Below are 16,736 nucleotides of genomic sequence, written 5' to 3'. Positions count from 1 at the left end.
TCCTTAAAGCAATGGTCATGTGAAATGTCATCTTCTCTATGCTCAGAATGACAGTGTGCGGCATGGGGACAGCCTCATCCACAACCATGCCCCACGTTGCTGCCATGGTCCACACCTTAGCCACATGAAGAAGCATTTTTCTGCAATGTATACACCTACAAGACTCTACATCACTGTGTAGCATGTGCACATTTGCAGAGAAAACTCTTATGCTCCTCTTGAAAGCAATATCACTAGATACTGAGGATGCTTTTCTTCCTGAATTTGTTTCTTTGAATTTGAATTCTTCCTAGATTTATTTAGGTTTTACCACTGCATTATCTGAATTCATTACTTATATGTAAAATATATTTAGTAATTCAGATAGGCATGCACATGGTACAAATAGATTAAATTAGCTGAAGAAATTAAATTCTAGGAAAAAGACAAATAATCATATGTAAAAGTTAACCTCAGAGAGTTTATTTCACCACCTAATTTCTTTTTTTACTTATAGTAAGAGTACTTGAAATAGTCTGTGCTCCTATTTACAGTCAGTAATTTGGCATAATTTACAGTGAATTTGTCAAGGGTTCCAAAGATATATTCCTAATATACCCTATATTAGGCATCATAATCCAAGAAGGCAAGAATTAGTTCACACTATGAATAGCTGTAATATAATGTGAAGATTTGGAAGTTTTGTATTTGGTCATACACTGATCCTTATATTATGAAAAGATCACATTTTCATAAAGTAGTCCAAGGGTAGAGATGGAACATGACATAAGTAGTATTATACATAGGTTTAAATTTATAGAATGTACACATTTTTATAAGTTTGGGCCTACCAGATAAACAAAGTGTCTTTAAACAGAAATTGTGAATTCTGAAAAATCTATGGATTGATTTGTATGTGTTGAGCCAAAACTGAGCTTGAATTTCATTTATTGAATTTAAATAAAATTTTAAAATAAACCTACCACTATAAGAGTAACCTACACAAAAATCATAGTGGCCTGTCCATCCATGTTTTGCTAATGTTATTGGAGAACTAGGGTTAGCTTCCATAAAGATGCAACCAAATCTTTAGGATGAGTTGCAAAGAGCCCATAGCCAAGCCAACCTTGAACTATATCATACACCTATGTTGATTGTATTAAGTCAATTCCCAATTTGTTAGAAGGGTTCATGGAGAAACATTTCTAATCATTTGAACCCATTAGGTTGTGGCCACAAAAAAAAAAAAAAAAAAAAAAAAAAAAAAAAAAAAACTAATTTCTACCAAAAAGAAACATTGAGGATAGGGAGTTTGAGAAAAAATAATGACTGCTAAGAAAACATGCACCTCCCACCTCTCATTTGAGTGTTCTCTCTCTTTCCAATTATGCCTATTGTACAGTTTCAGCAACTTCCAAGGAAAATCCAATTTGCAAACAGGGCTCGGGATAATGTATCCTTCCATGATCAAGGCACAGTATGGCACACTATGATAAACAGAGTATGTGGATTTTTCTTTGGGTCTTGGGTTGCTGGTTAAAATTGGGGAGTTTCCATGCAAGAGTGCACATGACCAAGACTTGGTCATCAATGCAGAGATGATAGAATGGCCTACTGTATTCAAGGAGGTGTCATTCCATGAGAATTAGAAACAGATGGAGGTGAGAGGATATGAGGTGTGAAATTTTAAAATATGCATTCAATTCTCATTTCACTTATATGCACAGACTATGATGTTCCTCACACATGTCCTCAGCCAGTGTCTATCGAATGTGCAAGTTTGTATCATCAGCTGAGAGAATTGTAGTAACAAAGCTAATAAATAGGGAAAGAAGCAAATTAAAAAGAAAGAAGAACATACACATGCTCGGATGCTACATATATTCCTGAATACATTCTGAAAGGCATAATTACATATGGTGAGAAAATTTACTGTATTTTGATGCACTCTGAACACAATTAGATTACACAAAAAGATGTTTAAGGGTAAGTGCAGGGATTCACTACTGCCCTTCTCTGGATATACTTAGTTATTTAAAATTCATGAAGCCAGTTTCTCCATCAGACTACTACAGGCCTGGGAGAGATATTAGGCACAGCCATGAAGAGACTTTCTGGGTACATATTGGGTCATCAGTGGTGAATGTGACCTTTCACCTTCTTGATGAAGGATCGTGTGAACAGGTAAAACTGAGTGTGTCTTTTTTTAATTCCAACAGTAATTCTTTCTACAATTGACAAATCCATCAAAACAATAGACTGACGTAACAACTCTTGGCCCCTGTGCACGCAGGTTTACAGAGCTCTGTCCCAGCAGTGCCCCAGGGAGGAATGAGAGTTCAAAGCATGTTTTCCAAAGCTGTTTTTCCCCATAATGGAGAGTGGCAGGTGCATAGCCTCAGGGCAGGGTGATGCCATGAATTCCTGGATGGGACAGAAATGAAGCAATAAAATATATAAAAGCCAGAGCTCTTCTGATCTCAGGGACATTAAGGCAAGGTTAAACACTGTGACTCCATTTGAAATGTCTTCCTTGTGGTTCTAGCTGTGTCCCTGTGTGAACCAGTATTTAGCACACACTATCTACAGCTTGAGGGCATACAGGAATCCTGGGACCAGTTATGTACTACACAGATATCTAGTCTCACTACAGGGGGCTGAGACATCAGAGATAATACAGACCATTCTCTCCCAATATCAGCAGAGACTTCAGCCTTTAACTTTATGTTTGGTTCACTTGACATGTTGTTTTCTGTGATTTTTCTCAACCCACTCCTGAATTTTTCATACAGTTCACAGGACATATCTCCCTGGAAATGTTATAATTCCATGAGGCCAAGTGTCTATAGAGATGGAGACTTGGTACTGGGTGGGTTTTTCCCCCTTTACTTCCTGGAACCAGAATCAGACATGATCCGGTTATCTTTTTTATCCAGGCCAATGGATAAAATGGAGAGAGACCGGTAAGTCCAACACTGAGTTATGTGTCAACTGTGGTTCAGACTGTGAGAGAGTGTGTGCTTGTACCTGTGTGTGGTTAATTGCACTTGGGAATTCTTAAAAAAGAACATATAGAGAAGTTGAAGGAATGCATGTCAATGAAGGCTGCACTTGCTTCCCTTCTTTTGCCTTTCACAACGGTCCCTTTACATTTTCTGTTTGCTCTCCACTCCTGCAGAGAGTGAGAGATGGACATTTTCACCCACTCTATTGATCTCACCTCCTGATCAGCCTCCAAGAATCTTGAAATGAATATGCAAGGTCTGAACTTAAGACCTGGCAGCCTTGTGTAATGGAAAAAAGAAGTAAACCTGTCAGCTTGCAGCTGACAACAAGTGCTGTAAGTAACCCAGCAGTGAATAAAAATCCCTGTACCAGGGAATTAATTGCAATTAAGCAAAAATGATTAAAAGCAAGAAACATTTCAGTTCAATGCTCTTAAGTTTCATTCAAATAAGTAAAACTACATATGGAACAGTCTTCAGTAGCATATTTTTAAAATTATTTACTTGATAGGTAGAGTTACAGACAGTGAGAGGGAGAGACAGAGAGAAAAGTCTTCTGTCTGCTGGTTCACTCTCCAAATAGCCGCAATGGCCAGAGCTTTGTCAATCCAAAGCCAGGAGCCAGGAGATTCTTCTGGGTCTCCCACACGGGTGCAAGGGACCAAGGACTTGGGCCATCTTCTACTGCTTTCCCTGGCAATAGCAGACAGCTGGATGGGAATAGGAGCAGCTTGGACTAAAACTGGTGCCCATATGGGATGTGGCACCACAGGCAGAGGATTAACCTACTACGACACAGTGCCAGCCCCATCAGTAGCATATTTTTTGATTGGTCTACATAGTGTATAACAAATAAACCCTGTTTCTGAAATAAAAAAAAAAAAAACTTTTGAATCACCTGTTTATAAAAAGTAACAAAATTTGACTATTTTAGGTAAAAAAAATTCAAATTCTCTTTGTTAGAATAATACAGAATTGTGTGAAACTTGAGAAAAATGCACTTATCCTAAAATCAAACACTGAATTTTAGAAAATGTATAGGCATATTTCATAAATTTAACACATATTGAAATAACAATCTATTAACCTCAACATTTAAAAAGGGATCAATGCACCCAAACAACAGATGACTCCATAAATTGATTTAATCCCACGTAATCTATTGACAAGTATGTATTTGCTTGACATTCAAATTATGGATAAAATATAGAAATAAGAAAAAATTTTGTAAGAAGAGGTGCAAAGGTATCCATTGTGTGAAAACAAAACATTCACACTCTTGGACAGGTAAAATTTGAGAGCCATTACTAAATCCCAAGAACTCATAATTTTGGTTAAGCTTTATAGAAACATGCAGAAAATATTAAAGAATAAAGAGTGAAATGGTGAAATGGAATTCAGAGCTTGAGGAAAATAAAGTGAACATTGTAAATATTCTGACAATTTGACGTTCTGAATGAAATGCTCTTTTTTAAAGCAACTATGTTTGAACAAAATTGCTTCTGTGAATGTTGGTATATTAAGTGGAAAATTACAGAAAGGGCTCATAAAAATGGCTTTGGTGAATAAATTAGAGATGCTTCCAAATGCTAAAATGACTGACAAGTCAGATGGTGTTCAATTATTTCAAAAGGTACTGAAAACAGTGATGCTTGCCTCTTGGGTTCCATCCTTAAGTAGAAGTGAAATCCCATGTTGGGACACATCAAGGCTTTCCTGAAGGGCTTGGGAAGGTGAGTGTGATCATGGGCACAGTTTGCTTCAGAGGAGTCCAATGGCCATTCCATGATCTTCTAGAGCCCTTGGAACCTCACTCACACCTCCTCCATGTGCCAGAGCCTCAGCTCATCACTGAATGGAAGCCTGAGTCTGACCATTGCTGCTTCAGGGCATGGCTGTGGTGTTGCTCTTAATTCCATACTCTCTCCCTTCTTTTTGATGCTGCCCCTCTCTTTAGGTGGCTGTGGAAGAACTACCAATATGTGCTGGCCTTCTTCTTTGCCATCCAGGAGATCAATAAGGACCCCCAGCTCCTCCCCAACCTGACCCTGGGTTTCCAACTCTACAATTCTGTAACCAGTGGTCACTTCACCCTGAGGAGCACTCTGCACTGGCTGACTGGAAAGCATCATCTCATCCCTAACTACACCTGCCAGACACAAGGCAAGACAGTTGCCATCATTGCTGGAACCACATCAGCATTTTTGGCTGAAATTGGAACGATGTTGGAGCTATACAAAACCCCACAGGTAAATGGGTTGTGAAATCTGGTGAGAAATACTTCCATCTCCCACCAGATCTGTTACATCTGGGGCAAGGTCCTGTGGAAGCCAAGTGACATATTCCACTATTAGTTGAAAAAGATTTTGGGGAATTCCTTAGACTGAGAAAGGGAAGGAACAGTGGAAGCTGAGAGCCTCCACCAAGATACTCTTCTGGGGCCAATGTATCCATCCCCACCTCTTGGGAATATAGATTGTTGACTGTTCACAGGAAATACCCACAGCACAGAGATGTCCTAGGATGACTCCATGTTATACATGGATATATGAAGACCTGGGACAGTACTTTCCTTTGGATTCCACGGAACATAACAGCCCCAATGATCATTAAAGAGTGTTTGGGGCTGAGTTACAGTTGCATGAGATTTCACACCCTTCCAATCCTGACTTCTTCACATTCAGCAGATTCCTTCACAGCATTCCCAGTTCACTTTCCATGTGCAACAAAGAGATTTAAATCTTACTGTGTGTTTCATGAACTGAGAAACAATGAGACACACACAGTGTACACCCATTCACTAGTTTAGTCAACAAATACCCACTATGGTTCTGCTGCTGACTGCCCTTGAAAAACTGAGGGGCCTGGAACTCAATTCAAATCTCCCAATTAGGTGTCAGGAACCCAATTACATAATCCATTCAAGCGACCTCCAAGGGTCTGCATTCACATTCTTAGGATTCTTAAAGGAAACCCACTTCAAACAGGTGGCAATCTACACACATTACCAGCAAACTCACAGTAGAGTAGCATAGGAGGATTCTGGTCTGAAAAGCAAGTTTAAGAAAACTCAGAGATGGTAGGTGAGTGTTTTCTTCAAGGCAATTTAGGTTATGACAGAAAAATTAATGAAATTCAAGCTATCAAGAAATCAACACAGTAAAAGGTTGTTTGGCTCAGAGGAAACATTAACACCAGTTTCAATGGGGGCTATCTCCAGATGTAACATGGGGTGAAAAGTGGGAAAAACCAATGTCCTGGTCCAAAATCCATGCACTCTTCTTCCCTCAAATGAATATGAAGATTTACAGGTATCTTACACATTTTTGCATGCTGTGAGTGAGGATATCCATTCTAATCCTGAAAGCAATAAGCATTGAAGCATGGATTTCTCTGAACCCAGATGATAGAACGTGGTCTTCTCTACCCACAAACCTCAGATCATCATGGTTTTCTTTCCATTCAGATCACATACGGTCCTTTTGATCCCATGCTAAGTGAGAGAGACAAGTTTCCATCGCTCTATCAGATGGCCACTAGTGACAGCTCTCTGGCCTGTGGAATGCTCTCCTTGCTACTACATTTTGGCTGGATTTGGGTGGCGATCTTTGTATCTAATGATATTAAAGGAGAGAAGTTCCTACAGGATATTGAAGCTGAGATGGTAAAGAAAGGTGTCTGCTTGGCCTATTCAGTAAAGCTCCCTGACGCTAAGTCAAGGTATGAAGAAAGTGAAATCTCTTTCCTTGAGGGGATCCGAATTGCATCAGCAAATGTGCATATTCTATATGGTGATGTGAGGAGCCTCTATACCATGGAATTTCTAAGCAAATACTATTTAACCCTGGGGAAGGTGTGGATCATGGCTGCAAAGTGGGAGATTGTTGTGCATGAGACAGACCACATGCTGCACTCTTTTCATGGAGGCTTCTCATTTTCACACCACAAGGGAGTAATTCCTGGCCTCAACCACTTTGTCAAGACAGTGGACCCTTCCCACTACCCAGAAGATTTCTTCCTCAGTCAACTATGGCTTCATGCTTTTCACTGCTTACCTCCTGGGTCACTTTGTGGAACAATTGGAGTCTGCCCACCAAATGCTTCCTTTGAGTTTTTCCCAGGACACATTGACATGCTGACCATATCTGACTCCAGCTATTTCATCTACAATGCTGTGTATGCAGTGGCCCATGCCCTCCATAAGATGCTTTCAGAGCAAATAGAAAAGGGATCTCCAGGAGATGCAGCTCAACCTAGGATTCTTCCATGGCAGGTAAACATCTCCCAGAACAGGACATGCACTGAACACCTGATAGCATTCTCAGGTATTTTTATTGCATTACCATATGACCGTGTTTTCATGTTGAGAATGGCATGATCAGGTATGATGAAAAGTGGGCTCTTTCATACTTCACTGTGTTTAGATACATCTGTAATAGTTATCTGAGTGTGGAGGATTTGTTATCTGCTATTGAACATTTTAAAAAACAATTTCTGCTATGGAACATGTTGAAAATATTTAAAAACAGTATAAATACTATGAAATGCACATAAGTCTACAGATAAATAGTTTTGGACATCTGATCACACTGATAACCAATGCCAAAAAATAGAACATAGCATTACTAATACCTAAATAGAGCTCTATATCCCCTACTCAATTTCTTTTTTTACATGTGATAGAGGAGCATATTGTCAATAACATGGTATGCTACAGGGAAACAATATTAAGATTACATAGACAGTGATCAGACAACCACACCATTTTATACTCTATATATTAACTAGCACAAATAAGAGAAAACAAGATGTTTTTGTAGGCCTGGCTTATGTAATTTACTGTAATGTCCTCCAGTTTTAAATGTCAAGATTTCATTTTTCTCATGGATAAGTAATATTCAAATATATATATATATATCACAAATATATATATATAGATATCAGAATTCCATCACCCAGTCATCAGTTGATGAACATTTAGATGATTCCACATCTTAGGTATTGTGCATTGAGCTGCTATAGAACTGGGAGTGCAAGTGACTTTTTCATGTGCTTATTTTGTTTCCTTTGGATGCATTCACTAGAGTGAGAGAACTGGGCCATGTGGTAGAACTAGTATTGTTTTTTTGAGGAATTTCTCTACTATCTTCCATTATGGTTGTGCCAGCTTACAATCATTCCCATCAAATGTATTGGCGTATTTTTTTTTCAGATCCTCATCAGAATTTGTTATTTTTCAAATTTTGGATAATACTCATTCTTGGCGGAGTGGAGTGAAATCTCACTGTAGTTGTTATTGGCACTTCCCTAATGGTTAGCAGTCCTGATCATCTTTTCATATTTCTCTTGGCCATTTGTATTTCATCCTTTGAAAAATGCCTGTTATTATCCTTAGGTCATTTCTTAACTGGATTTTTGGTTATGTTGTTGTTAAGTTTCTTGAACTCCTTATACAATCTGGAGATTAATACTTTATTGGATCCATGTTTTGCAAATATTTTCCCCCATTCTGTAAGTAGTGTCTTCACTTGGATGAGTGTATCTTTTGCTGAGTTACTTAGCTTAATGTATTTTGTTGCCTTTATTGCCTTTATTTCTTGTATCTTATCCAAGAAATTGTTTCCTAGGTAAATGTCCTGCAGTGTTTCCCCAGTATTTGCCTCTTATAATTTGATGGTTTTGGATTTAGGCTTAGATCCTTGATAAAATATGAGTTGATATTTTTATAGGGTGTAAGGTAACAGTCTGAATTCAAATCTCTGCAAATAGAAATCCAAATTTCCCAACACTACTTGTTGAAGAGACTGTCTATTTCTAGGGAGTGAGTTTAGTTCCATGCAACATTTTCAACTCAGACTCTATAATGACAGATCATAGAAGAACAATGTTTCTCACTGTAGGATGAAATGCTATAAAGTATCTTTTTTTTGACAGGCAGAGTGGACAGTGAGAGAGAGAGACAGAGAGAAACGTCTTTCTTTGCCATTAGTTCACCCTCCAATGGCCGCCGCGGCCGGCGCGCCACGGCCAGCAGGCTGCGGCACCGTGCTGATCCGATGGCAGGAGCCAGGTACTTATCCTGGTCTCCCATGGGGTGCAGGGCCCAAGTACTTGGGCCATCCTCCACTGCACTCCCTGGCCACAGCAGAGAGCTGGCCTGGAAGAAGGGCAACCGGGACAGAATCTGGCGCCCCGACCAGGACTAGAACCCGGTGTGTCGGCGCCGCAAGGTGGAGGATTAGCCAAGTGAGCTGCGGCGCCGGCCTATAAAGTATCTTAATACAGCTCATTACAAAGACTGGAAAGAAGATAATGATCAAAAACTACTCTTTTCTTTGGAATGATTGCAAAGCTAGGAAATATGGACTATGTTGTATCCCACAGCAGCTAAAAATCTTTCTGACTTTAAAATATCCCCTATCATCTCAAAAGGTAGCATTATATGCAATAAAAATGAGTCAAAGTGCAGAGAGAGAAATAAAAGTCATGACACCACGGCTCACTAGGCTAATCCTCTGCCTGCAGCACTGGTACTCCAGGTTCTAGTCCCGGTTGGGGCACCAGTTCTGTCCCAGTTGCTCATCTTCCAGTCCAGCTCTCTGCTGTGGCCTGGGATGGCAATGGAGGATGGCCCAATTGCTTTGGCCCAGCACCCACATGGGAGACCAGGAGGAAGCACCTGGCTCCTGGCTTCAGATCAGCGCAGCACACCAGCCATAGCAGCCATTTGGGGGGTGAACCAATATAAAAGGTAGACCTTTCTCTGTCTCTCTCTCTCACTGTCTAACTCTGCCTGTCAAAAAAAAAGTCATGGCACATTATTATTAAACTTTACTAAGGTGAAAATATTTTATAATAAATTACACATATACATCATACATAATTTTATAAGTTTAGAATTACCAAGGGCAGCCAGGGATGTACAAGCTGATTTGGGAAAATGTTTATTAAGAAAAATTATGCTTCAATTTTTAATTCATTTAATTAAATTCAACTGCACATTAGCAGGAAGCTGAATCAGTAGTAGAAAAGCTGGGATTTAAACTGGCACTCACAGGGGTTCTGGGCACAGTGGAAAGTGGCTTCACCTGCTGCACCACAAGACAGCACAAATTTGTTAAACGAAGAAATTTTTTCTAATATAAAAGAACATATTTTATGTATTTCATTGATACAATTCTAAGAAGATAACCATCCTTTTTTTTCCTTTCTCAATCCCCACTACTTCCTTTCTTATTTTCCTTTTAATTTTTGCAATAACATCATTTCCATTTACTTTAAGTTGCAGGGTTAATACACTACTAATCATAAGTTCCACAAGTGAAAAGTAGAAAGACTACTACTCCACAGGAATTTACACAAGGGTGATAAACACAAACCAAATCCAGAGAAGACAGTTTCATTTTTATATATTGTGGGTTTTTCTTCCATTCTATAAATGGTACCTGTCACCAAAAAAAATTATTTGATATTTTCTTTATGGAATGGCTATATTTTGTTATGCATAATGGTATCCAGCTGAATCTATTTTTTTTAAAAAAGAGAGAATTTCATAATTTTGGGGGGGTAGGATTAAACTTTTAAAAGTGCACACAGTTGCACTCCCCTGTGGAACCATCACAATGATCAAGATATCTCACATACAAAGCCGTGTTGTTCTCATGTGGAAGAACTAAGATGAGCTTTCCTAAATCTCTGACTAATCCTTCATGGTCAGCCACCTTGTGGGACACATTCTGTGATTTCTCTGTTTGTATTCAAATGCTCCCCATCATTTTAATTGGGGAGAGGCAGAATTCCCCACACTTGAACCCACAATATGGTGACCATTCAGACAAAACTCAGCCTTTACCAAATAGACTCTCTGAGGATAGAGAGGAGGGGAAAGCAGGATTTCTCATGTGCACCTCCCACCTCTCATCTGAATGTTCTCCCTCTTTCCAATTGTGCCTCCCTTCCAGCTTCATCCACTTCTGAGGAAAATCCAATTTACCAACAGTGCTGGGGAGGATGTTTCCTTCCATGAAATGAGACACCGTATGGCACACTATGATATCCACAACATTGTGAATTTTCCCGCTGGATTTCATTTGCTGATTAAAATTGGGGAGTTTTCCTCTGAGAGTGCACAAGGCCAAGAGTTGGTCCTCAATGAAGACATGATAGAATGGCCTGTTGCATTTAAGGAGGTGTGGATCCATGGGAATATTGGATACATATGGAGGTTCTGAATAGAATCTGAGAGGAGATTATGTGTGAGAATTTAAATAAGCATTCAACTCTCATTTCACATCTTGGCTTCCAAAGTTATGGTGTTCCTTACACATATAAGAACCAGTGTGTATTAGAAGTGCACATGTGTATTAGATATTGTTGTTTTTTACTTTTGGCATATTTATGCATCCCGAGGTTGAGTGACTAGAATGAGCAAGGTTAAGGAATGGAGACAGAGATCAATATACAGAAATAAATTACTAAATGCATGTATACACAGATTCTAAAATTTTATTTCAACTTTTTTTATTTATATAACTTGAAAAAATTTCATGTATTATATATATATATATTTATAAGCATAGTGATATTTTAATCACTTGGTGAGAGTCATTATTATGTTTTGATGCAGTATGAACACAAGTAAATTATGAGTTGACTATTTGTAGAAACTATTCCCATTTTCCTTTGTCATTGTGCTTGTGAATCAGTTCAGTTTTTCTTCTGAATATCACCACACAGCTGTGATAAAAAATTTATCATCATTGTGCTGTTGATACACCCCAGGCAATTTTGTGGCTGATTTTTATGACTATTGTATGTTATGCCACAAATGCATTGGTAGAATCAGGAATTGATGCTCTCCCTGGGTCTAGACATTTAGAAGTAGATCAATGCACAATCCATGGTTTGTAACATTTGCTCATCTTTTACTTGTAGGCTTGTCTTTTTTCTGAGTAGCTACTAATAGAAGTGTACTTAGTCATCATATTTTTTGGATATTTTTTTCTTGCATGTAAAATCTACTCAATAAAGGAAAGAGACATGTAAAATAGTCTCAGACATACACATTCTGAGAATGATTACCACATAAAAACTGAACTGAAAAGATTTCAGAGGAAGCAATTCAATAAAGAGACAAATGCCCAGAAGCATAGATCCAGTGATGAGCAAAATTAAACCCATCAGGTGCCCTCATAATATTTGGCAGTCAATTGACAAACCTGGAATGAGCATCTTAGAAACTCCAATGGGATGTATGAATAAAATCAACAAATACAGACTGGGGAGGACATAATGATGACCTTGGGATGAAAAGGCAGTTAGAGACATCCTATCACAGTGCTTAATGTCATGCAAAGCAATAACCATCACTTCTCTTTCCCCATCAGACTCCTCAGTCTTTGTGTAGCCAGAGGTGTGGTCCAGGATTCAGGAAAATACCACAGGAAGGAAAACATGTCTGCTGCTATACTTGCGTTGTTTGTCCAGAAAGAGACATTTCCAATCATACAGGTAGAAAACATATAACTTACCTGTGAGAACCCCAGGTTCTGAACTGCTTCTTATAAAAAGTAAACCAAGAATATTTGCGATGAGATAATAGTCTTCACTCATTATTTCCATTCCCTTGTTGTATGCTCACTATTGCCATCTCATTAAGTGTAAGCTGTTGTCTAGTGGTGCTTATCCTCTCAAGCTCAATGCTGACAATAATTCTATCTGTCATCCTTCTTTCCCATCCAATGATGGACAAGACTCTCAAATTGAGATCTAAGGTCTAAACAAGAAATACAATATTTGTGTTTTTAAGGATATCTAGAAGGCTTGAAATCAAAACTTTTTAATAAACAACTGATAAGCAGGTAGCTACTTCACATGAATTGTGATGGGAATACTGTATTACTTTCTGTGCTGCCTCTTTGACAAAATGCATGGTGTGCAGTACACATAATGAATGCAACCACTTTTCCTTTATGTACAAACCAGTAGAAGAGGAAAAACAAGATTCAATATAGAGACACAGCATCCTAAAAATGATGCAACTTGCTAACTCAAAAAACATTTAAGGAATGTTAAGCATCAAATAAAATATCAAAGCCAAATGTTTTGAGAAATGTAAAAGTCTCATTGGTAAATAGTTCCACTGTTCAATGTAGAATAAATATGGTATTAATAATTTGAATTCTTCCAAAGGATGTTTTAATTCACATAATCTTTGCTCGAGAAATATTTTGATTTCAGTATCTTCAAACAAGCTATATATAGTTTCAAGTATAAAGAAGATAACAGAAAAATGACTTCAAGTTTCTGTGAAAACACTCAACATGCAGAAAGTTAGTGAAAGAAAGAAAACTAAAGTATCATGCATTAACCCATTGTACAATATACCCTTGCCTATGTATTCCTGGGGTATCTCTGAGACAGGTGCCAGAAGCACCTACATTCTATTAAAAGTAAACAGTATACATTGAAAAGAATTGAAAGAGAGAATTCCTCTAAATTTTTGCAAATGTTCATATTCCCTCTTTTTACAAAATATATTTATTTATTTGTTTCAATATTAGAGTTACAGATAGAGGGAGAGTGTAATAGAGAGGGAGAGAAGATACAGAGAAAATCTTCCATCGGGTAGATTCACTTTCCAGATAGCTGCAATAGCTGGTTATGGGCCAGGCCAAAGAAAGAAACCAGGAGCTTCTTCCAGGTCTTGCAGAGGCCCAAACATTTGAGCCTTCCTCTGCTGGTTTCCTAGGCACATTGGCATGGAGATGGTTTGGAAGTGAAGCAGCCAGGACATGAACAGGTGCCTGTATGAGATGCCATCATCGCAAACAGTGACTTTAACCACTACATCACAAGTCTTGTCCCAGAAGCTTGTATTTTTGCATGAGCACCAAGGATAAAAGCAAAGTAGGACTCTTACTGCAAGTGTAGCCCTACTAATAACATTTTTTTTATTTTTTAAAAAAAGATTTATCTATTTTATTTGAAAATCAGAGATTCAGAGAATGAGAAAGAGAAAGAGAGAGAGAGAGAGAGAGAGAGAGAGAGAGAGAGAGAAAATTTCAATCTAATTGTCAGGCCCCAGATGGAAACATTGGCTCAGGCTGGGCCAGGCAGAAGCCAGGAGCCAAGAGCTTCCTTTGGGTCTCCCACATGGGTGTGGGGGTCCCAAGTACTTGGGCCATCTTCTGCTATTCTTCCTAGGCAATTAGCAGGGACCTGGATTGGAAACTGATCAACTGGGACACAAAACAATATCCATATGGGATGCTGGCATTGTAGGTGGTGGCTTTACCTACTATGCCACAACAATGACCCTATTTTTGTTTGTTTGACATTTGAAAGAGAGACATATTCACCAACTGGCCTATTCTTAATGACTTTTCTCATGCTGTAGCAGCAGAAGTACATTATTTCAAGTGAGACAATGTGGTGTACAATTTGGTGTTCACGTGAGATAAAATGGTGAAAAAGTCATGCTTTCAGGTTAACAAGAGTACCTAGTTGTGTTTCGGTAACATGATGAAAATACTACTTACTTTCTTATAACCTCAGAAAGATAAACAGCTACAGTTCTCTTTTATTCAAGCACAGTATCACAACAGATATATGGAAATACTGACAAGATGAGTCCATGTAGGAATTAGAGTAGAGAAAAATGTACGGAGGTCTCAGGAATGACACATGATTTATATAAGTCATCTCCATTTGAGAATAAGTGAGAAAAACCTTAACACTGATGACCCCAGATAAATACTATAATCCATGTGAATAAAAGGATTCTTCTGAGAAAGTAACTGGGGGCTGTAGTGAAGAGGGCTTGGAAGAATCCATGCCCATATGAAATACAGGAAATTCATCATTTTATAGAAATTAAAACACTAAAATAAAATCTCTGAGCGATAAGATGAGTTCACAGAGCCCCATGTGCCTAGGTGCTTGTTTGAATGAATTTCTGCCAAATGGAAATGGGCATTCTCACTGGATTAGGAATGCAGGAATTTTCTCTAGTGTTTCTTGGTATCCATCACTACAGGCTGGACTCAATGTGACATTGCAAAGGTGACCATATTTCCTAACAGGGATAGAGGAGAAAATTATGAAATGGAAACAGAGTCTTCCTTTTTCCCACAGATGCAGAGCAGTGTATCCCGTGTGCAGATGATGAGTACCCAAACATGGAAAGAAACCACTGCCTCCCCAAGCTGGTGACATTCTTAGCCTTTGAGGAATCCCTGGGGATGGCTCTGGCCTGTGTGGCTCTGTGCTTCTCTGTCCTCACAGCTGCAGTCCTCTGGGTCTTTGTGAAGCACCGAGACACTCCCATCGTCAAGGCCAATAATAGGACCCTCAGCTACATCCTGCTCATCACCCTCCTCCTGTGCTTCCTCTGTTCCTTACTCTTCATTGGCCGTCCAAACACAGCCACCTGCCTCCTCCAGCAAATAGCATTTGGTCTTTTGTTCACAGTGGCTGTTTCTACTGTGCTGGCCAAGACCATCACTGTGATTTTGGCCTTCAAAGCACTGAAACCTGGAAGAACAATGAGGCGACTGGTGGTATCAGGAGCTTCTAACTCCCTCATTCCCATCTGCTTCCTGATCCAACTGGCTCTCTGTGGCATCTGGTTGGGAACCTATCCTCCCTTTATTGAGTTAGATGCACACTCTGAGCATGGCCACATCATCCTGGTTTGCAACAAGGGCTCAGTCACTGCCTTCTACTGTGTCCTGGGCTACCTGGGCTCCTTGGCCCTGGTGAGCTTCACTGTGGCTTTTCTAGCCAGGAATCTGCCTGACACCTTCAATGAAGCCAAGTTCCTGACGTTCAGCATGCTGGTGTTCTGCAGTGTCTGGGTGACCTTCCTGCCTGTCTACCACAGCACCAAGGGGAAGGTCATGGTGGCTGTGGAGGTCTTCTCCATCTTGGCCTCCAGTGTAGGGCTCCTAGGCTGCATCTTTTTTCCCAAGTGCTACATTATACTCATAAAATCTGATAAAAATTCTTTGAAAGCTTTAAAGAACCAACACAGTTATGCAGGATCCTAAAGCATTTTTTCTTGAGTTTCTTCACATTTTCAAATTTTGTAAACAGAAACCAAAGGATAGTGGCATTCCAACACTGGAAAATAAGCAAAGCTAAAAACCATCATTGGTTAGACATTTGTCCTAGCAATTAAGATGGGTTTGTGTCACATGACAGTAGCTGAGATTCCCAGGAAAATAAACCTTTTGAGTGAGTGGTGACAACTCAGAGTTATTCAGTTCCTGTCAGGCAATTTTTTTCTTGGCTTCTGGCTCTGGCCTCATCCAGGCTCAGCCACTGTGGGCATTGAGAGGTGAAGCAGTGAAAGGTTGTTCTCTCAACAATCTCTCTCCTTCTCTCTGTTTCTCTTTCTGCCACTCAAAAAACACAATTCAGGATAGAAATATTTTCATATAACATAAAAGGAATCACTGTTTTAGTACTGAAACAGAACTGGCCATCAACTTATAAACAGCAATCACATTTTATATGATAGGGTTATCCCTAAAAATGTGCACACTAACTAACTTCCTTTTTGTTTATCAATTTAGATGCTATATATGTTCATATTTGACAACACATTTCAGTTATACATTCTTTATGTTGCTTCTCTGAAGGTCATGGGGAATTTGTCATTTTGTGCTTATAATTTAAGTGGAATTAATTTCCTAAATATAAAAGTCAACTAATCCTTGAACATTCTTTTCTTTGGATGCTGTATTGTTC

The 16,736-nt window shown here is 39.0% G+C and overlaps 1 protein-coding gene across 1 annotated transcript; it reads left to right on the top strand.

Annotated features, from left to right (window-relative positions):
• The first annotated feature begins 6,645 nt into the window (after window positions 1-6,645).
• Window positions 6,646-16,033, top strand: LOC108176111 (vomeronasal type-2 receptor 116-like). Its single transcript, XM_070067750.2, has 4 exons — window positions 6,646-7,257; window positions 10,946-11,173; window positions 12,371-12,494; window positions 15,120-16,033. The coding sequence occupies exons 1-4, from the start codon at window positions 6,646-6,648 to the stop codon at window positions 16,031-16,033; spliced, it is 1,878 nt and encodes a 625-aa protein (XP_069923851.2).
• Window positions 16,034-16,736: the final 703 nt, after the last annotated feature.

Source organism: Oryctolagus cuniculus, chromosome 16 (genome assembly GCF_051225735.1).
Source record: "Oryctolagus cuniculus isolate XC-2025 breed Fujian yellow rabbit chromosome 16, ASM5122573v1, whole genome shotgun sequence".
NCBI classification, from domain to species: domain Eukaryota; kingdom Metazoa; phylum Chordata; class Mammalia; order Lagomorpha; family Leporidae; genus Oryctolagus; species Oryctolagus cuniculus.
The sequence above is the reverse complement of the archived record's forward strand: the minus strand, read 5'-3'. Positions and strand labels throughout refer to the sequence as shown.

Coding starts and splice junctions, on each gene's coding strand:
- LOC108176111 (XM_070067750.2), top strand. CDS start 6,646: ATGGTAAAGAAAGGTGTCTGCTTGGCCTATTCAGTAAAGCTCCCTGAC. Junction 7,258..10,945: donor CTAGGATTCTTCCATGGCAG/GTAAACATCTCC, acceptor CCTCCCTTCCAG/CTTCATCCACTTCTGAGGAA. Junction 12,495..15,119: donor AGACATTTCCAATCATACAG/GTAGAAAACATA, acceptor TTTTTCCCACAG/ATGCAGAGCAGTGTATCCCG.